General features: G+C 42.1%; 1 protein-coding gene and 1 long non-coding RNA gene across 2 annotated transcripts in view; both read left to right on the top strand.

Moving 5' to 3' along the window:
- The first annotated feature begins 5550 nt into the window (after positions 1 to 5550).
- On the top strand, positions 5551 to 7210 carry LOC114006991 (uncharacterized). The gene is made up of 3 exons (XR_003548654.1): positions 5551 to 5722; positions 6321 to 6347; positions 7170 to 7210. It is a non-coding gene; the product is annotated as an uncharacterized LOC114006991 (long non-coding RNA).
- A 2000-nt stretch (positions 7211 to 9210) lies between these two features.
- LOC102496342 (deleted in malignant brain tumors 1 protein) overlaps positions 9211 to 21744 on the top strand; it is a 43962-nt gene continuing 31428 nt past the window's right edge. The window contains exons 1-4 of the mRNA XM_027770128.1: positions 9211 to 9301; positions 10440 to 10751; positions 13678 to 13728; positions 21051 to 21365. Of these exons, the coding sequence (XP_027625929.1) occupies positions 9211 to 9301; positions 10440 to 10751; positions 13678 to 13728; positions 21051 to 21365 (769 nt within the window). The remainder of the gene's footprint in view (positions 9302 to 10439; positions 10752 to 13677; positions 13729 to 21050; positions 21366 to 21744) is intronic.

Here is a 21744-nt window from a genome sequence, read left to right as displayed (position 1 = left end):
CTGCTGAATCAAAGTCTGTTCTCCTTCATTCTCATTGCCTGGTCTTCATTCCTCCCTCTGAAGCCACACAAAATAGGTTCCTCTTGCCTCCAAGAATTTCTATCATATCTTACCAAGATTTTTCATTCTTCCTATCATGGATCTTGTACTTCCTACTTCTTTCTCCACCTGCCACCCATTTTTAAAGAAATTCATCCTATTTTAATATATATTTATATGAACATATATATTCTTAGATATATAGATATATATGCCTACCTTTTTTTTTTAAGGTTTTTGCTATGGAGACAGAAAGCAAGAAATAACTCTTCAGGGGGAATGGCCATGCCACAATCCCTTCTCCTCCATTCTCCTCTTGGGTTCTTGGGCACACACACACATGGGCCCGGTGTGAGTTCAAGCCATCGGGTCCGGGACTCAAACCATAGTCAACTATATGGGAGTCCAGTGACATAGCCATTACACCAATTGCTGGTCCCTATGCATACATTTTTAATGAAAATACTTTTTTTTCTGATAACATTTGACCTTGTTTTTTTCTTTCTACGCTGGGTTGCTTCTGGATCTCTCTTTCTGAATTTGTTCCACAGTATGTCCCCAACTTTTTTTTTCTTTCCCTCTATGTCCAATGATCACACACAGTTAAAGGTTTAAATGGCTAACTGTAAATGGTAGGCAGTGAAGTAAGGGGCAAGTTTCGTTGGTTTTACCTGATGGCTAACTTTATTTGGACAGAGAGGACATAAACTAATGTCAGGGGTCACTGAGCAAAATGTATTTACCATTCGTTCATTTTTCCAACACACATTCAGTAAAAACAATGTGAAAAGATTTGGAACCTAGGAAATGCACAGTTCTTATGTTTTGGGGCACAGAGTATCACTTTACATTTCTAGGAAGTGGTTATTTCCAACAGCTAATGGCCCACTTTCCCTATAATCTAAGGTTATTATTCCATTGTAATATATGTTTCATGAGATAATTTTGGAGTATACAAATGAAGGAGCTATTTAGTGTCATCTAGAGCCAGAACACAGTTGCCGATTTTCTGGTTTTGATGTCTGTAAGTCTAGCTTTATTGATATATGCTTTTGGTTTCTCAGGACATAAAGTTGCTATTTATATAAGTGGTGCCCTCCTGGGACTGACCATACCTTCATACAGGACATACAACTAGGTCTGGAGACATTTTGTCACAATTTGTAAGTGCCAGTGTCATCTAGTAAGGGAGGCCAGGAGTGCTGTTAAGTGTCCCACAATGCTCAAGACAGCTACCCATACCCCACTCTCACCCAGCCCTAAATGTCAGCAGTGCTGAGACTGAGAAACTGATTTACACTGAAATTTGTTTCATTTTGTTGTTTTCTATTTTGGCTTTTTCAGAACTTTGTTTCGCAGTTGATTTGTAAAAGTCATATTCATATTTGAATTATGTCATTTCACTGTTGCTAAGTGAAGTGTGTTCTGTTTTCTAATGAAGTGATTTCTCAAATTACAGTGCCGTGTGTTAAAAAATGTAAACTGAGGAGCAAAAATATTTTAAAGAGTTTGAGCAAATAATAATTCATGAATCGGCTGCCCCAAACCAGAAGTGGTTCAGGAACTCTACAAAGGAAACACAAGAATGAGGTTTTTATAGGACAAACATAGAAATAAAGCAAAGAAAACATTTAATTGGTTACAGTTATACAGTTGTTTTCTTTGTTCTATCCTGTTGGAATGTCCTTAGTTATGTAATTACAGCATTGTTGGCTGCTTCTGATTGGTTGAGCTTAAGTTCTATTTTTCTTTAACAGTCATTTACAAGAAATAGCTCAAGTTAATTTTCACCTATGCTTGTAAACAAGTTAGGCTGAGGTCACTTATGGGTCTGACTTTTGTGTGCTCAGGGGTTCTTCTGGCCTGGTATTCATTTAAAATTTGATGCTTGTTACTGCCGCTTATTTGTTTCCTTACAAACAAATGATATCACTTCCTTTTACTTTAAAATTTAAAAACTGGCTATTTTGATATACTTGGCATTTCCTTAATGGAACAGATATGGTCTACGATAAGCAGATTTCAAATCCAGTGCTTAGTTTATGTACAAATATAATTATACACTGTGCATATTATTATGCGTGAGAATTTATAATGTAGATATCAAAGGCTACTTACTGTTGTCTAAATGTAAAAGTGCATAGCTTACATTTTTTATGTTAGATCAATGTTGATTTTCTTTAAACACATACTTACTGAGGCCCCATTCTGCGTGATCCCCCATCTAGAAATAGGCTTGTAGAATCAACCAAAATAGACAAATCTCTTCCCTCACAGAGTTCATGTTCTAAATGGGAAGAGAAATAGTACTTGAATATACCAATAACTGAATGGACAATTTCAGTAAGTGGTAAGTTGACGAACACACACTAAGAAAAAAATATATATAAATATATAAGTAGATGGTAATAGGTAGAGAATGGACAAGAAGACAGCATTAGTTAGGAGGTCAAGGATAGACTCTCTGATCATCCAGGTTAGATGAAACATGTCATGAAAAGACTTGGTTTGAACTGGGCAGCTGAAGACACTGGCAAAGAGAGTTCTAGCTGACAGGCCCTTAGAGCTTTTACAGCTGTCATCATTTCTTCTCACTCTGCATCTTCTTGAGAGTTTTACTTACTGAAACCCTCTCAGATGCTTGCCACCACCCCCAGGGAGTGGCAGGAGTTGATTCAAGAGTTGGAGGACATTGGGAACCAACAGTTAGTGTAATGGCTATGTCGCTGGACTCCCACGTAGTCGACTGCGGTTCGCGTCCTGGACCCAGTGGCTTAAAACTCACGCCGGGCGCGTGTGCGTGCGTGCCCAAGATCCCGAGAGGAGAATGGAGGAGAAGGGATTACAGCATGACCTTCCCCCCTGGGGGGTGATTTCTCGCTTTCTGTCTCTATGTCTCTCTCTGTCTGTCTGGCAAGCGCACACACCCTATAGCGAAAATCTTTCCAAAAAAAATAAAGAGTTGGAGGACATTCAAGAGATACTCAAGATAGAGAGGAAGTGGGTAAGAGAGACTAAAAGCCAAGATACCAGGTGAGAAACCACTGAAATAGACCAGATGAGAAGTGATAAAAGTCTGACAGACCCGGGGCAGTGTCAGTACAGGAGCACAGGGAGAGCAGATTCAAAGCAGCATGTAAGAGGTCCAGTGAATAGTGGGGGTGGCAGGTGTGGTTGGGAGAAAGATGGCAGCGCTGATTGCAGTTTCTAACTGGTTTCAATGCAAAAGATGGCTATTTAGAACATCCTGCAGATTTCCTTGAAAAAATTAATTTTGCTTTCATGTCTCAGATTAGAGGACATCTATGGGTGCCCTTATGACTTTATTGAGGTGTTCGATGGACGGCAAGCTGCCTCACTCTCCATGGGCAGATATTGTGCTGGGGCAGAGCTCACGTTCTTCTCCTCTTCAAACATCATGACCGTAGTGTTCAGAAGCGATGCCATGATCACCAACACAGGATTTTATGCTCTGTACAATGCTGCTCAGCAAGATGAAAGGGAAAGTGGTAGGTACCTTAGAAAAAAGTTAGACCTGATTTGTGCTCTTTTCCTGTAAGAGAAGAGATGCTTTCTAAATCCAGCCTGCCTAGTTCATCTTCATTAATGGCATCCTGAGTGACAGTCATGCTGACACTCCCAGCCTTCCAGCCCCACTTCTCACCCCTGTTCTGCCACTTCCTTCACCCAAGCATTCTGGCTGATGAGAAGTCTCATATTTTGCATTGTCTGCATGCACGTAGATAGAAAACCCTAAAGACTGCCTCCCTCTCCAAAGGATGGGAAAATGCAATAAGAAAAATCCTTCCAGAACAAAGCTATTTCAGACTACAACCACCAGTCCACTTTCTTCCAGCTGAATTCAATACAAAAACCATCTAGAACACCCAAGGTCCTCTTAGATTCTGAAGCAGTATGTGGGGAACACTTGGAGTTCTCAATGGCTTCTGCTTAGGGTGACTTAATTTATCCACCAACATTTTAGTTGAAAGGAACTGTAAAATAACTAACAATCATTTATTGATTCACAACAGTGTAAACTAAGACTATACCGGACATATCAGGATATAGGGCCACCCTACCTAGGGTTCATTAATCCAATAGGAGAATATGCCCAAGTGCAGGAGAAAATTTTCTACTTGAAAGTCTTAGAGTTTGGGGGCAGCATCACAGCTCAGAAGCCCCCGTTTCTCTGTCCCCCAGGTATGTCTCTGCGACTGGTGAACGGCAGCCACAGGTGTGAGGGCCGGGTGGAGGTCTCCTACAATGGTACCTGGGGCACAGTGTGTGATGACAGCTGGGACCTGACAGATGCCAGGGTGGTGTGCCAGCAGCTTGGTTGTGGTGAGGCCCTTTCAGCCCCAGCTAAGAGCTACTTTGATGGAGGCACTGGTCATGTTATGCTGGATGATGTGCAGTGCACGGGGAATGAAGCCAAGGTGTGGCAGTGCACACACAACGGATGGTTCTCCCACAACTGCGGGCACCACGAGGACGCTGGCGCCATCTGCACAGGTAGGTGCCTGGAAACACACAGCACACCTCAGGGAAAGTCTCACCTACCAACAGCCACTGGGAAGGGAGACATTAGGGCCAGCAGGCAATTAAACAAGCCCTGGGCTTTAAGCCAGCTTTTTAGATCAATTTGCATAAGAGTTGGTTGTCTTTCTTTTAAACGGGTGCATCTGTAAAATGTTCACTTAAAAAGTGGTGATGAGTGAACAGAGGGTTTGCATTATCAGATATCCTACTTCTGGAATGATATGCCATAGTGTTGGTGATGATCCACTCTGTCCTGAGCAAAAACAGTGCCAGGCTCTAGGCTAAAATTGGTGCATTCATTTTTCCATCTAATCCTCACAGCCCAATAAAGCAATTGGCTGCTAACCATAGTGTACTTAATAAGGTAGAGAGCACTTTGGTTCATTGATGAGGCATCTAAGGCATAGCCAAGATTATCTTCAGGTCTATACTCTATTGCCTTCCCAAGGTACTGTGTTACATACTGAGCTCGACTCTGATACAAACGATTGGCCAGCCCGATAGCTGATAAAAACAAACAAATTCCAGGTTTTATTTAAACCTACCTCAGGAAACTAAAAAGCAAGTGTGCTCCCTCACCCAGCAGGCACTGCCATAGGCTGCAACTCTTTAACCATTGCTGGATTTTGACACTACATTCCCAACTGCCCAGAATAGAATATGTTTGAGCCTAATATATATATATATATATACCTGATTTTGTGTGTGTGTGTGTGTGAATTATGTGACCATCTTACTCAATCTGTCTCTCATCCTCTCTCTGTCTTTGAAAAGGTACTGATGACAGTTCAAACAGAGGACTAACAGGTATTGCTTTTCCACATAGTTTAACCAGTTGCCAGGTCCCTGTTGCATATAAATAAATCCTGGCTACATTTTAATCCTCAACTTGGGGCACAGTGCAATTCAATTCTCTGCTGTTAATTAACGATAGCAATGCAGTCATGAGAGTTGACAAAATGATGGGGCAGCAGAGGGTGGAAAGAGAGGAGAGAAGGATAATTCCGATTTCCCAGGAATGTAGTCTCTCGGCCACTGAGATTCCCTAAATCGGCATCTGCAGTGAACAGGGGATTAACTGCTTGCAGTCATGATGCGGCTGTGATGATGTGTACGGTATTCTCAGCTAGGCTGGTCTGAGGTGCATGTCATGCTGGGTAAAGTCTCGTTACAATCTAAATGAGAAATAGCAACTGAATGTATAAATAATAATAATAAACAACATTTTAAAAAATTACAGTTAGATAGGAGAAATAAGTTCTAGTGTTCTAGGGTGACTTAATTAATAATAATTTATTGAACAGTTCAGGATAGCTTGAAGAGAGAAATTTGAATGTTCCCAATATGAAATAACTATAAATATTTGAGATAATGGATAGGCTAATTACCCTGATTTGATCATTATATTAATCTATGGGAAACTCATATTTTACCCCATAAACTTTGTATAATTATTAGGTGTCATTAAAAATAATAAAAATGTGAAAGGGACAAAAAAAAAAAGATGCTGGAGGGAACAAGGAAAAAGAAAGATCAGACCTTGACAAATTGTACAGAGTGATATCCATACGCATACTTGGTGTGCAAAAGTCCAAACTCTTGAGGGGTGAGAATTGTCTCTAGTCACTGAGGCACAGAAAATTATAGCTTTTGAGTGTCAAAGTCTTTGGGTATTTTAACTTGTGTTCTAGATAAAATGCTTGCTCATGGTATCTTTTACTCTCTGTGTATTTCCACAGACTCCACTGACGACAGCACCTCTGCAGGTATTTCAGCTTTATGTAAGCTTTTCATGGATTTGTGTTATTTGCATCATCTGTCATTTTAGCATGTCCCATAACTAGTGAAAGTCCTTTTACCCTTTTACATATGTGAAAAGGCACCACAGAGGGCCTTTTAACAAATTCGCACCAGGCCACACACTAGTCCTCAAGACCCAGTGTTTTCATCATGAATTGAATGCTTCAAGCAATTGTGGTCTTGTGTTCAGCTAGTATTTTTACATAATACAAGTAGGAATCTTCCAATACGAGTGTCTTACAACATACCATACTGAGAAAGGATACTTTGCCTTGCATTGTCTTTGCGATTTGCCATTAAGATGTGTGTTTAGACCTAGCCATGTGCATGAGCTCATAAAGCATATGTAATGATCATCCTTGGCCACAGAGCTCAGAGGATTCTCAAAAATAACATTTTTAGTTATCAGCAAAAGCAGCTGAGAGTAAGTTTTCCTTACTTCCATTCTCACTCTATCCTTTTTGGCTCTTCTAAAAACACCAGCAGAGGAGCCAGCGCAGGTGCCATAATGGTTAAGGCACTGGACTCCCACATGGTCAACTGTGGTTCAAGTCCTGGACCCAGTGGCTTTAAAATCATGCTAGACATGTGTATGTCTATACCCAAAATTCCAAGAGGAAAATGGAGGAGAAGAGATTGTGGCATGGCCGCACTTTCGCTCTCTGTGTCTCTCTGGCAAGCACATGTACCCTATAGCAAAACAGCTTTCTAAAATTTTTTTTAAAAAACAAAAACACCAGCAGAATCAGTACCCTCGTCTGATGGGGTTTCTTCACTGTTTCTTACAGAAGATTTCCACTGTGGTGGCTTGCTCACAAATAACTCGGGCTCCTTTTCCAGTCCTTGGTACCCTAAAAAGTATCCCACAAATGTGATTTGTGCCTGGGACATACAAGTGGATATCAGGGCTCACATCAAACTCATGTTTGAAGTGGTAAAGTAAGTAGATATTTTCTACCTTTTTTAAAGAATTATTTATTTACTTAATCCCATTTGTTGTTGTTGTTATTATTATTATTTGACCAAGGAGAGAAAGAGAGAAGTGGAAAGAAAGAAACTGCCAGGTCTGGGGATCGAACCATGGTCAGCCATGTGGGAATCCCACACCGTAGCCACCACTCCACCTGTTGATCCCATATTCCTTACTTTTACTATCATTTTTACTTAGTTATGCACATCAGTTTTATTGCCTTCTTTCCTCACTACAAAGAAACGTCCATATTTAATTCTTTTTTTTTTTTGAGAGAGAGATTTTTTGCTATAGGATATGTGTTCTCACCAGAGAGACATAGAAACAGGGAAATAGAAAGCAAGAAATCATCCTCCAAAGGGGATGGCCAGGCTGCAATCCCTTCTCCTCCAGTCTCCTCTCAGGATCTTGGGCATACACATACACATGACTGGCATGAGTTTTAAGTCTCTAGGTTCAGATTCAAACCATGGTAAACTACGTGTGAATCCAGCAACATAACCATTATGCCATCTGCTGGTTTCTCATATTTAATTCTATAAAGCAAGCTAGCCCTTAAAATCTTAAGCTGACAGGTTTTTGAGATTTGGGGGGAGAGGTCATCACCAGAGATAGAGAAAAAGGAGAGAAAGAAAGGACCGTTGAATGGGACCTAGTCATGTAACAATTCTTTTTCCTCTTCTTCTCCTTCCTGTTAGGATCCTAGATGCACACACACACACACACACACACACAGCCAGTGTATTTTACCAGCCACTAGGGCTAGGATTAAATCACCATTGGTCATGTGGGATCCAGCTCCCAGTGCTCAGTGCTTAATCATTGCCATTGTGTGCCTGACCTGACCCCTACCTCCACATACAGATGTTTTAACCTAGCAATTCCAGCTCCAGGAATTTGGTCTGCAGATAAAGTTTCCTACGCACTGAGGATATTCATGGCATCATCATTCTTAAAGTAGTTATAGAAGGGGAATATCTATTTGTCCATAAATATGGGATTAGTTAAATAGATTTGGGTACATCACATATCACTGTCACAAATGGTGTGTATTGCTTGGAATGAGCTGAAAAAAAAAAAAGAAAAGAAAGAAAGAAAGAAGACAATAGTACAGCCTGCTGCCATTTGTGCCTGGCAGATGATTTAACAGTTACATCACTCGACTCCCACATAGCTGACTGCCGTTAAGTCCAGGACCCAGAGGACTAAAACTCAGATGTGTGTGCATGTGGATGTATGTGTGTGTTCCAAAATTCCAAGAGGATAATGGAGGAGAAGGGATTGCAGTGTGGCCATTCCCCTTGGGGGGTGATTTCCCGCTTTCTGTCTGTCTATCCAGGGAGTGAACATGCGCTATAGCAAAAAATCTCTAAGAAAAAGAAAAAAAGACTGTCATTAAAGCTGCTTCTGGGATATGAAATGAAGGGGAGGAACCAGTGAAGGGTGGGAGAAAATTTTACTTTTCACCTTATGCTCATTAATAGCACTTAAATTCTATTCTATGTGCTTGTAATAGAAACTCAGAAAATATTATTGAATTAAAACCATAAAAATAAAAAGATATTTAGAAACAGGATACTTATTGCTCACACCAACCAAATCACCATTTCCTCCAACCTGTGTGAAAAGATGTAGTTCCAGATAGTTTTTCCCAAACCTGGCCTGGGCAATTCTTACTGGGGTGGGGCGCTCCAGGGGACTGAGTCTGAATAATACCATGTTCACTTCACAGAATGGAAAATTTCTATGGCTGTCCATATGACTTCATTGAAATCTTTGATGGCCCACAGAGTGAATCCTTTTCACTGGGGAGGTTCTGTTCTGGAACAGTCCCAATATTTACCTCCTCCTCCAACCATATGACGGTGGTGTTCCACAGTGACGCTATCGTCACCAACATCGGCTTCTATGCCTCCTATGAGTCTCTTGTGCAAGATGAGAATAATACTGGTAGGTCCTTCCATCATTTTAGTCTCTGGCCCTGCTTGGGAATTATGGTGAAGTTGAACGGCCAATTCAGTCAACTGGACACTCGGAGTCTGAAAGGGATTTCCCAAGCTCCTTAGTTTACTCCCAAGATATGACTTGGAAAAACTGGCTGAATGCCCCACACTGCCGTAGAACAATGAATCCACAGCATCTGTGTTCTGATGCTAGAAGCGCATCACACTGTACTGAGAAAACATACTTGACTTACCTCTCTTGGAGGTTTCGCTGTACTTTGTCTTATTGAAAACGGCGTGTAATTTCCCCTGGCCTAAAGAATACATTCCACACTAGGGGCAGCAACAGTGCTTGCATGCTTGGTGATTTCCTCTTAATAAAGGCTTTCAGGGGCCCTCTTTGACCTCCTTGAAGGAGATAATCCAATAGTAGAAAAGGGTTTTTAAACCTCTTCTCTACTCCCCCCAAGTTACATTAATGTGAGAGATCAAAGCTAAAGCACTTTTGCAACTAGCTTTAATCCACAACTGTTCCCTCCTCAAGTATAAGAACAGAACCCTTAAAAACTCAGCAACTCGGGAACCAGCAGTTAGCGTAATGGCTATGCCGCTGGACTCCCATGTAGTCGACCACGGTTCGTGTCCCGGACCCGATGGCTTAAATCTCACGCCGGGCGCGTGTGCGTGCGTGCCCAAGATCCCGAGAGGAGAATGGAGGAGAAGGGATTGCAGCGTGACCATCCCCCCTGGGGGGTGATTTCTCGCTTTCTGTCTCTATGTCTCTCTCTGTCTGTCTGGCGAGCGCACGCGCCCTACAGTGAAAATCTCTCCAAAAAAAAAAAATACATCGTAGGGACCAGCAGATGGCGTAGTGCTTATGTCACTGGTCTCCCATGTAGTTGACCGCAGTTCGAGCCCTGGACTCGGTGACTTACAACTCACACTGGGTGCTTGGGTGCTTGTGCATGCACGACCAAAACCCCAAGAGAAAAAACCAAAAAGAAAAAACCCCCAAAAAAAAAAAAAAAATTTAAAAAGGACCCCATTTTTAAAAAAAAAAAAAAAAAAAAAAACTCAGCAACTCAGAGGAAAGGGGGTTTCTCTAACAAAGATAAAGGGGTAACCCCGGTGTCTGCTTTTCCCAGATGTGGCCCTCAGGCTGGCCAATGGCAGCCACCGGTGTGAGGGCCGCGTGGAGGTGTACTACAACGGCAGCTGGGGCACGGTGTGTGACGACGGCGGGGACCTGCGCGATGCCCAGGTGGTGTGCAGGCAGCTGGGCTGCGGCAGGGCAGTGGCGGCCCTCGGGCAGGCACATTTTGAACGAGGCCTGGGCCCCATCACTCTTGATGACATTGAATGTGTGGGGACTGAAGCCAGGCTGTGGCAGTGCCTGCACAGTGGCTGGTTCGCTCACAACTGTGGTCATCATGAGGACGCCAGCACCATCTGCTCAGGTGGGTCTTGATTCTGAGTGGACGCTGGGGTCGGGAGATTGGGGGTGGGGAGGTGGGCTGTTGATAGTCCAGCTCCATGAGCCCTTTGCCTGACTACACTTAGAGCTAGGGAAATCTGGACAGTCTGCATACCACTGTTCCCAGGAGTCACCATTCAGATATCCCTGCATGGACCCTGTGCCCCACCATGCCTACCTACTGCCCACACTGTACAAGGTTCTTGCAAAAGTTCAAGGACAGTATGTGCTACTAAAAAAAAGTTATGCATGGATTTCAAACATTTTTGCACCAAAATAAATGTGTACTTTTATTCTATTTTTGAATGAGCTTTTTGAAGTTTTCTCATAAATTGCATGATACTTTCCTTTAAATTGATTCTTTTTTTACTTAAACGAATTCATTGTACAAGGAAAGTTTGTATCACTACCATAAATGGAGAGCGAGATGTTTCTTGCTACAAATAAACAATACACAAAAACAAACACCCTGGCAATTAAACAGTGTTGAAAATGTTTAAAAATTAAAATAACCAGTGAACTTCCTAATCTAAATCCACACCCATGCATATCTGAAAATATCCTTAATCAGAGAGGAACTAAAAGTAAATTTAAAAATTTTACTGCAATAAATATGCAACTCCTCAAATTGAAGACGCACCACCTCAACTTGCTTTTCATCCCACAAGGATCCATCCCACTGGGAATGAGTCACACCTCTGGAACCATCTCTTTGGTTCAGTCCCCTCATTCTAGAGGTAACATAGAATCTTTCCTAACAGCTGGGAACCCAGCTCCCAGCCTAGGGCTTTTGTTTTTTTGGTTTTATCCCAGTTCCATTTCTGCAAATAAATTCAATAATCAGAGTCAAAAATGCCTGCCTATCACTGCATCTTTCTGGCTTTGGCTGGGAAGAGGCAAACTGGTTTATCAGCTAGACCTGGCAACACCTGAGATAGGATGAAGGGGCAAGGAGAGCATGGAGGTACTGGCAAGTTCTATGAGAAGAGAGAAGTTGAAGGAGAGAATCAACATTCTGAGCAAAGCAGGAGCTGAAGCCACATGCTGAGTGTGATGTCAGAGGTCAGGGCTGGGGGCTTAAGGACCCAAAAGGTTTGGAACCAGGACTCTGGGCAGAGGTGGGGTGCGAGGGTGTTGGGGGCCTGAGTGCATCGATGGGGTGCAGACTACCTGACAAGGCCCCTAAGCAGCGGCTCCGCATTCTCCTGCATCCCTCCTTGGAGCTCCTTGCTCAGTTCCAGAGCCCCCTCAGACGTCTTTTGGCTTGCTTCCTGCACTGAGATTATCAGTGTATGTTCCTGATAGAAATGTGGTTCTAACCCCTGAAGTGACATTTATTCTGGGAAGCAAGACCCACACCCACACCTAGAATGAATGACAAAAGTCAAATCACCCACCAAGATAGGTGCTCCACACAGGCATCATCACTAATGCCATAGTTGGTATAAATAAATAAATAAATAAACAAACACCCTGGCAATTAAACAGTGTTGAAAATGTTTAAAAATTAAAATAACCAGTGAACTTCCTAATCTAAATCCACACCCATGCATATCTGAAAATATCCTTAATCAGAGAGGAACTAAAAGTAAATTTAAAAATTTTACTGCAATAAATATGCAACTCCTCAAATTGAAGACGCACCACCTCAACTTGCTTTTCATCCCACAAGGATCCATCCCACTGGGAATGAGTCACACCTCTGGAACCATCTCTTTGGTTCAGTCCCCTCATTCTAGAGGTAACATAGAATCTTTCCTAACAGCTGGGAACCCAGCTCCCAGCCTAGGGCTTTTGTTTTTTTGGTTTTATCCCAGTTCCATTTCTGCAAATAAATTCAATAATCAGAGTCAAAAATGCCTGCCTATCACTGCATCTTTCTGGCTTTGGCTGGGAAGAGGCAAACTGGTTTATCAGCTAGACCTGGCAACACCTGAGATAGGATGAAGGGGCAAGGAGAGCATGGAGGTACTGGCAAGTTCTATGAGAAGAGAGAAGTTGAAGGAGAGAATCAACATTCTGAGCAAAGCAGGAGCTGAAGCCACATGCTGAGTGTGATGTCAGAGGTCAGGGCTGGGGGCTTAAGGACCCAAAAGGTTTGGAACCAGGACTCTGGGCAGAGGTGGGGTGCGAGGGTGTTGGGGGCCTGAGTGCATCGATGGGGTGCAGACTACCTGACAAGGCCCCTAAGCAGCGGCTCCGCATTCTCCTGCATCCCTCCTTGGAGCTCCTTGCTCAGTTCCAGAGCCCCCTCAGACGTCTTTTGGCTTGCTTCCTGCACTGAGATTATCAGTGTATGTTCCTGATAGAAATGTGGTTCTAACCCCTGAAGTGACATTTATTCTGGGAAGCAAGACCCACACCCACACCTAGAATGAATGACAAAAGTCAAATCACCCACCAAGATAGGTGCTCCACACAGGCATCATCACTAATGCCATAGTTGGTATAAATAAATAAATAAATAAATAAATAAATAAATAAATAAATAAATAAATAAATAAATAAATAAATAAATAAATAAATAAATAAATAAATAAATAAATAAATAAATAAATAAATAAATAAATAAATAAATAAATAAATAAATAAATAAATAAATAAATAAATAAATAAATAAATAAATAAATAAATAAATAAATAAATAAATATTTTTTAAAAAAAAATAGAAGGAAGGAAGGAGAGAGGGGGGAAAAAAGACATTACAATGTCTGACAGCAGGACAGAAATGAACTCAACAATCTGAACATCTGGTAGTTGTAACCTTGGTAACTTAAGGTCACTCTTCAATGCTAAGATTGTTTCCCCCAAACAAGCCATTGCAACCTTCTGATTCAAATAAGCAAATTCACCTCCTGGGTTTAAAAAGAATGGAGATAACCTACCCATTCTTTTTATGTCTTTCATAGCCTCTCAGCCTTACTCAACACCATCAGTTGCTGCGAGTTACCCAACTTCAGGTAATTTCAATAATTCTTATTAGTTGTAACTTAGCTTGGCAAAGTCACCCTAGGCAATAAGGTAGTGATTTAGGGGCCAAATGTCCTGGGTTGTCTTCCTCATGGCCTCATTAACCAGCTGTGAGCCCTCCAGCAAACCTCTGAACTGCGCCATTCCTCAGTTTTCTCCTCTAGCTAGGGAGGAGGATGACAACATTCTTCTCCGGAGGCTGTGTTGGGATTCAGTGGATCTCTCTGTACAGAGTGACCAGGGCCATATTTGCTGTACAACGCAACACACCATTTAGATGTCAGTCATGATCTTCTGACCTCGAAATCAACCAGAACACTATGGGGATTTATCTCTGAGAATGGCTTTCTCCTTGACAAAATTGTTAAGAATAAAGAAGCTGAAAGCATCACTTTTTAGTTTGCTCCTGACTCTGGACAGTAGTTGTTCTGTTTCAAATTAGTTCAACTACTCTTCTATGGCAGGTCTTAGAAAAAAGTAAAATGTGCAGAGAAGAGTTGAGAAAAAAGAGAAGTGGCCCCAAACCTTCAGAGGAAGCACAAGGATAGGTTATACTGAACAGCAGAGATCCTTAAAGGATTTTTTCTTGACTTTAAAGTATATATGTTTATTTTCAACTATCAATCTCCATACTTTGGTTTTCTTGAGCTTATATGAGCTGCATGTATCCTAAACATACACTAGTTGAGTGATTCCCTGCAGAGAAAGAGAATAAGAAGAGAATTCAGTTTCTACCCACAAAGTGTCTAAAGATAATCCACAAGATAGAGAGCCCACAGGCAACTGAAAGTTAAACATATTTGTTATTAACCAAGATGTATAATTTTCTTTTATTTCTATCTGTCCTTAGAATCTTTTCCAAAGCCAACAGAGGTGCCCACATCGACAGGTAATCCTTTCTTCTCTCTTCAGTTGCCTTCCCTTTGTAGTTTTAGTTTATCATTACTGTGGGAGGAAGCACTCCTACTGAGTACACCATCCATTTCCACTTTCCTCCACTGCCTCAAGCTGGCCCTACAAACGGCTGCTACTGGAAGAAGGGCTATGTTTGGATTCGCCCAGAGAATCTGTGACTGGAAAGTTAGATGAAAAAAAAAGCTGTGAGATGCAAGAATGGCTTTAGGTGGTTGGTTTGGAAGTCAACAAGTAGAAAGGTTGAGAGTGCCCTGCTGACCCCAGATATCTGCATGTCTCCATTTATGAGTTCACCTTGGCTGTATTCTAAACATGTCCAGCTTCTACTCCTTTTTATAATCATGCCCTTTGAACATGAGGGCAAGCCTGCAATGATGGTCTTTTACATTCCCTGGAGTATCTTCACACATGGGTTATACCTGATCCTGGGAACAACATGGATGGGAGCTATTGTTATTGTTACTTCATCAACATATGCAAGGGCACACAGAAGCTCTCGCACACACATAGAGGTAATATGTATGATAGATTCTCATTAAAAAAAAAAAAAAACCTGTGAGTGTCATAAACTAAGACTGCACAACAAACAATGAAAGGATAACTATGCAGTGGTATAGGTGTTTATCCAACTAGCCCAGGAACAACCATTCCTTAACCAATCATGACCTCAAATAACACACTGAGTAGTAGCCAAGACAAAAATTGAAATGAAATGAAATAAAGGGGGTGCAGTCACTGGTGTGGTGATTAAGGAAGCTGGATCCCACATGGCCAACTCAATGATTTGAGACAGGGATCTGGCAGCTTGAAAAACATGCTGGGCATGTGAGCATTCATGCCCAAAATCCTAAGAGGAAAATGAAGAAGAAGGAATTACAGTGTGATACTTTTCCCTGGAAGGCAATTTCTCACTTTTCTTCTCTCACTGTCTCTGTCTGTCTCCAGAGAGTGCATGTGCCCTGTAGTAAAACAACCCAAGAAACAAATCCAAGAAAAAATAAATAAAAAGGGAAGCAATTTTGTTATCTTCAATTGTCAGTGCACAATTCCCAGGAAATAGCTTGACTTTTTGGTGGTCTTTCCTCTGAGCCTTCTTGGATATCATTTTTTGTCATGTTTACTAAGGTCTGAATCTACGGCTGGTGAGCGGGTCATGCAGATGTGAACGCCAGGGCAAGGTCTACCATGCCAATACCTGGGCTACTCTGTGTGATGATAACATCCTCCACAGAGGATGCCTACGTAGTCTGCAGACCACTTGGTTGTGTCTGCCCTTCCAGAGGTCAGCTTCAACCCTGGCTCGGGGAAGATCCTCCTTGAAGATGTCAACTGCAGAGGAAAGGAGTCCTCCTCCCTGGGGCAATGCCCTCACAGAGGCTGGCTCACCCACAACTGTGGGCATCAAGAAGATGCTGGTGTCATCTGCTCAAGGAACTGAAAGTCTCCCTGGGCCAGTCATGGAGCTGCCCAAGCCTAGCCCAGAACTCTAGATAGATACTAGAAATATCTCTGTGCATAAAACTTTGTCCCATGTTGTAGACAACAGATTGTTGTTTGAGCTCTGAAAATATGTGAGCTGAGACAATCCACATAAGACATTTAGTCAAGCATCAAAAAAGCCATAAATACAAAAAAATATTATTATTTAGTTAGTTATTATAGCAATTTCCATCAAAATTATTGCCTCAGAGTTTCTAGCTGGGTGAGATAACCCACACCAGGCCGTGTAAAGTCAGAGGAAGCAATAAATCTTCCATGCTTGAGAATGACTGCAGCTTTCTTGCATCACATATAAACTGAGAAAGTGATATTGAAAATACTCTTCTATCCACTTTCCATGATTAAACCACCCTTATGTTTCTTTTATCTCTTCAGATTCTGCAGCTGCTGGACATCCAGGTGTCTATGAGTTTCTATCCATTTTATTTACTGACCTGTGACTGGGGTCCCCGTGCTGGGTCTGCCTTACTAGCTTTTATATCTTTGACAATGCCCTGAGCTCCCTTCCCTCCCCCCTCCCAGAAGGTGAAGACTATTTCCTGTTCCCTCAGGGGCCCTGCTATGCACCCAGACAATAGATGGTTTGGAGTGCTCACAGGGTGACTTTTCTTCTGCATAGAAGAGCTGCATTTCAACAGGACTTTGGCACTAACTCTTGACCCAAAGTGGTGATTCATGCAATAGAAGTGGTCAAAGAGGGTAGAAGAGCCTGGTGGTAGATGAGCTGGGGGCAGGCTGGACCCTGGGGCATGATCTGCTTCTCCACCTGCAGAGCCTATCTGGAAGGCAGCTGCTAAACTCTATGCTCCTGACAAGGCTCCCTGCCTGTAGGGTCATATCCTTACCATGCCAATATGAATTTTATTTCTTTTATTTTCTTATTATTAATCAGAATAACACACATGTTTATAAGCTACTATTGTGTTTTAAAAGATAACTATTCAATAGGGACCATTTAAAGGGAAACTCATTTATGTGATTTAGACAGTATTCAAAAAATATATGAAATTTCATTGTCTGTAACACACTTACAATGACTACTTTTCTCTTTTATGTGTATAGTTTCTTCAACTCCTGAAGAGCATTCGAATGTTTTCCATCAAATAGGTACTTTTCCTGTTCTTACATTGTGTAACTTGTGTCCCACCATTTGTGACCAACAGACATTATTTCTCATGGTCCTACTATTATATGGAATGAAATCTGTGCAAAGACAAGTTGGTAGGGCCAGCAGGTGTGGTGGTAGTTAAGGTACTGAATTCCCACATGGCCAACCAAGGTTTATGTTCCAGACTTGGCAGCTTAAAAATCATGCTGAGTGCATGTGCATGTGTGCCCAAAATCCTAGCAGGAAATGGAGAACAAGGATTTTGGTGTGGCCGTCCTCCCTAGGGAGTGATTTCTCACTTTCTCTCTCTCTCTCTCTCTCTTTCTCTTTCTCTCTCTCCAGCAAACATACACACCCTATGACAAAATCTAAAAAAAAAAATTTTTTTAAAGGCAAGCTGGTAATAAGGTCGATTCCCCTAGTGTTGGGATCTTTTCAAGGAGCAAACCTACTTACCCACCTCAGTAACATCATCAAAGGCCTGTATTAATGCCTAGTTCTAGCTAGTACTCTTGTACAAAGGGACTTTAAAAAAAGTTCATGGGAAAATGGAATTAACATATAGATTTATTTGAGTGTAAAAACTTTCTGAAATCCGTATGTATAGATTTTCATAGTCCACATTTTCTATGGATTTTTTTCCAGAGTGTATGTGCACATGAGAGAAAGAGAGAAAGCACACCCTCCCTCCAGTGAGGCCTAGTCATACTGCAATCCTTCCTTCATTTCTCCAACCTGGCAGGATCCTGGGCTTGCACACATATACCCACCATGTTTTTCAAGCTGGCAGAACCAGAATTCAAACCACAGGCAGCCATGTGGAATCTGGTTACCCCCACATAATACTTCACTTCTGTGCTATGGGGCCTGCTTTCCATGAACTTTTTGAAGACCCCCGCACAGGCCCTTCTGAAAGGGACCCCATGAACTAGTCCCAAACTCTAGGGTCTCAGATCCTGAGAATCAACGTCATCCATTTTGGGTTCAGAGTTCCATTTCACGTGACCTATTCCTTACTTTCTTGCGGCAGTGATGCTAATCTCTCTGCTTGAGTTTCCAACCCCCACCCACCTCTGTCATCCCCTAATAATTCTTTATGATTTTATAAATTCAAGTGAAGTAAAACTAATTTTTTATTTCCATTTAATTACTGTACATCTTTACAGCATACAAAAGGGTTTTCCCAGCATGAATGCCGTGGGCATCAATCAAGCATAGACACTACCATGCACATTATCATCAACGGAGAACTTGTCACCCTGTGTCGGTTAATCTTTTTTTTTCTTGGTGGGGATTTTCTTTTAATATTCACATTTTATTGATTCACAGAAGATCTTAATTAAAGTAAATACTTTCAATAGCAAGTGCAACTAATATAAATATATCTATGAACTCATGTCTGACTTTAAGCATAAAACTCATTTTGGTAGCAGATGTGAGTAGAATGAACGAACTATAAAGTAACACCTAGCTGAGGCCATATAGCTTCCTGCGGTCATTAAGTAAGTATTTTTGTTTGTTTTTATAATGTATTTTTTAATTTCCAGAAATGCAGTTTTAGCTTTAATAAATCAAAATCAAAAAATGTTAAGAAAAATTGCTTAAGACTTAAAGCCTGGAAAAAGGTTAGGATTCTGTTCAAATAGTAGGTAGATACTAAAAACTCAAATAACAGATATGGACAGAGCTAAAATGTAGTAACAAGCGCACTGTAATTTTCTTCTGAAACTCTTTTTTTCTCTCTCCATTCCCCCTTTTACTAGAGAGGCATAAACTTACTTGCAAAAAAAGTAAGTTTCGTCTCAATTTGGTCTGTTATTTGCACAAAGCCCAAGAAGAATACTAATTGATTTAGTTGACTTTGCTGGAACCTTTATAAGGAACTTCAGATTACATCTTTAAAAGGTCTCTGAAGTCTACTGAGCCAAGTCAGGAATTCACCATCTGTCTGACTGTGCCTTTAAGTACCTGTACCTGAAAAATTTTAGGGGTCTGTGAGGAAGTAACATAACATTCTTTCTTTCTTTCTTTATTTGTTTGTTTATTTGTTTATTTTTTGAGAGGTTTTTGCTATAGGGTGTGTGCACTCGCCAGAAAGACAGAGACACAGAGTAGCAGAAAGCAAGAAATCATCCCCCCCCCCCCCCCCCCCCCCCCCGAGGGGATGGCTACGCAGCAATCCCTTCTCCTCCATTCTCCTCTTGGATCTTGGGCATGCATGCACATGCGCCCGGCATGAGTTTAAGCCACCAGGTCTGGGACTTGAACAGTGGTTGACTACATGGGAGTTCAGCAACATAGCCATTACACCAACTGCTGGTCCTGAAAGTAACATTCTTTATTTACCTGCCAGGCAGAACTGTTTATGGTACCAGGCAATCTTTCCAAGAGTTTCTGTTGGCTTTCTTGAGATCTACATTAGTTCCTTAGCTTTGGACATGACATTCCAGACAAAGCCATGGCAATAACCAGTATTTCCAACTTCTGATGCAAGGTTGCAAGTCAACAGATATTATTGAACTTATGCAAATACAGTTTGTTTTTTTAAGAGAGATTTTTGCTATGAAGCACATGCACTCACAGAGAGACAGAGAGAGACAGAAAACGAGAAGTCACCCCTCAGGGGGGATACTTACACCATAATCCCTACTCCTCCCTTCTCCTCCTCTTGGGATCTTGGATATGCATACACATACACCTGGTGTAAGTTTTAAGCCACCAGGTCTGGGATTCGAACCACAGTCAACTACATGGGAGTCCAGCGATGTAACCATTATGCCATCTGCTGGTCCCAGAAAAACTATTTTTTTCCTGAGAATTTATGATGGTGGGACCAGCACTTAGTTCAGCACTATGTTGCTGAACTCCCATGTAATTGACCACAGTTCAAGTCCCGGACCCGGTGGCTTAAACTCATGCCGGGCGTATGTGCGTGCATGCCCAAGATTCCAAGAGGAGAATGGAGGAGAAGGGATTGCAGAGTGGCCATCCCCCCTGGGGGGTGATTTCTTGCTTTCTGCCCCTCTGTCTCTCTCTGTCTTTCTGGTGCGTGCACGTGCCCTATAGCAAAAACCTCTCTTTAAAAAAAAAAGAGAGAGAGAGAGAAAATTTATGATGGTCTTTAAAAGACCTGGGTTAAATATCCAATGTATGAACTCCAAGCACTTAGTTGTATTTTTTTTATTTTTTAGAGAAATTGAGGGATTGGAAGGTATAGTAGCAGGGAGGGCAATTATAGATACTAGAGACAGTGTAGGAGGGGATGGGTAATGGGAGTGGGAGAAAGTGGGTATGGAAAAGAAAAAAACATTTAACAGACATAAAAATGAAAAGTTATCTGTCAATGATAATGTATGTGGTAATATTTTTTACTTGACTGATATGCACCATATCAGTGCTGGGAAAAATCATTTTGTACACAGTGATTAAATGTAATAAGAAAAATAAAAAATAAATTAAAAAAAAGAAAAACAAGGTGTGAAACGGCATGCACAGGACATTAAAAGCAGAGTGTTATTTTTTTAAGTATAACATGCTTTCTATAAAGCCAGTCTATGGCCCATATTCCTATTCTAAAACTGCCCTGTAAAGAGAGGCATTATGGAGTCATACTAAACCTCAGACACAGAAAGCAGTCATATCTTTCCTTCTGCACATTTAATGCTCCTATAGATACATGGTCCCTCAAGAGCACACTGCAAACCAGGTTGGCATTATCTGACTGAAGTGCTATCTCCTTTGAGAACTGAAGGAATCTTCTCACGCTGACTTGGCTCTTGGCTCCTGCAGATCTGCCGGTGGTGAGGCTGGCCAATGGGAAGAGCAGGTGCGAGGGCCGCGTGGAGATCCTCCACAACGGCGCCTGGGGATCTGTGTGCGACGACCTCTGGGACCTGCCCGCCGCCCAGGTAGTATGCAGGCAGCTGGACTGTGGGGCAGCCGTGGCAGCCCCGAGGAGAGGTCTGTTTGGCGACGGCTCTGGCCCCATCTTCCTAGACGACGTGAGGTGCACAGGCAACGAGAGCAGCCTGGGGCAGTGCCGCCACCTTGGCCTGTCCGTCCATAACTGTGGACACCACGAGGATGCCGGAGCTGTCTGCTCAGGTACCTGAACTCCACAGAGACTGGTTTCCCTCCCAAGCAGCACAGTCATATTTGCAAGGCAGTCAACCCCAAACAGCATGGGGTCCCAGATGGGGCGACCAACTTGTCCCAGTTTGCCTGACTTTCTTGGTGTTACTACTGAAAGCTGTGTCCTGGGAATCCCCTCAGATGCAGACAACCCAGGACACTGGTCACCTTCGACTCAAGAAAGGAGATTCCTAATGTCACAAACTGTCCCCCTACCCCTAAAAAGAGGAGATGTAGGGACCAGCAGTTAGCGTAATGGCTATGTCGCTGGACTCCCACATAGTCGACCGTGGTTTGAGTCTCGGACCCAGTGGCTTAAAACTCACGCCGGGCGCGGGTGCGTGCGTGCCCA

Source organism: Tupaia chinensis, unplaced genomic scaffold, assembly GCF_000334495.1.
Source record: "Tupaia chinensis unplaced genomic scaffold, TupChi_1.0 Scaffold000113_1, whole genome shotgun sequence".
Classification (NCBI taxonomy): Eukaryota; Metazoa; Chordata; class Mammalia; order Scandentia; family Tupaiidae; genus Tupaia; species Tupaia belangeri.
Note: the sequence above shows the minus strand (reverse complement) of the source record. Positions and strands in the feature narration are given on the sequence as shown.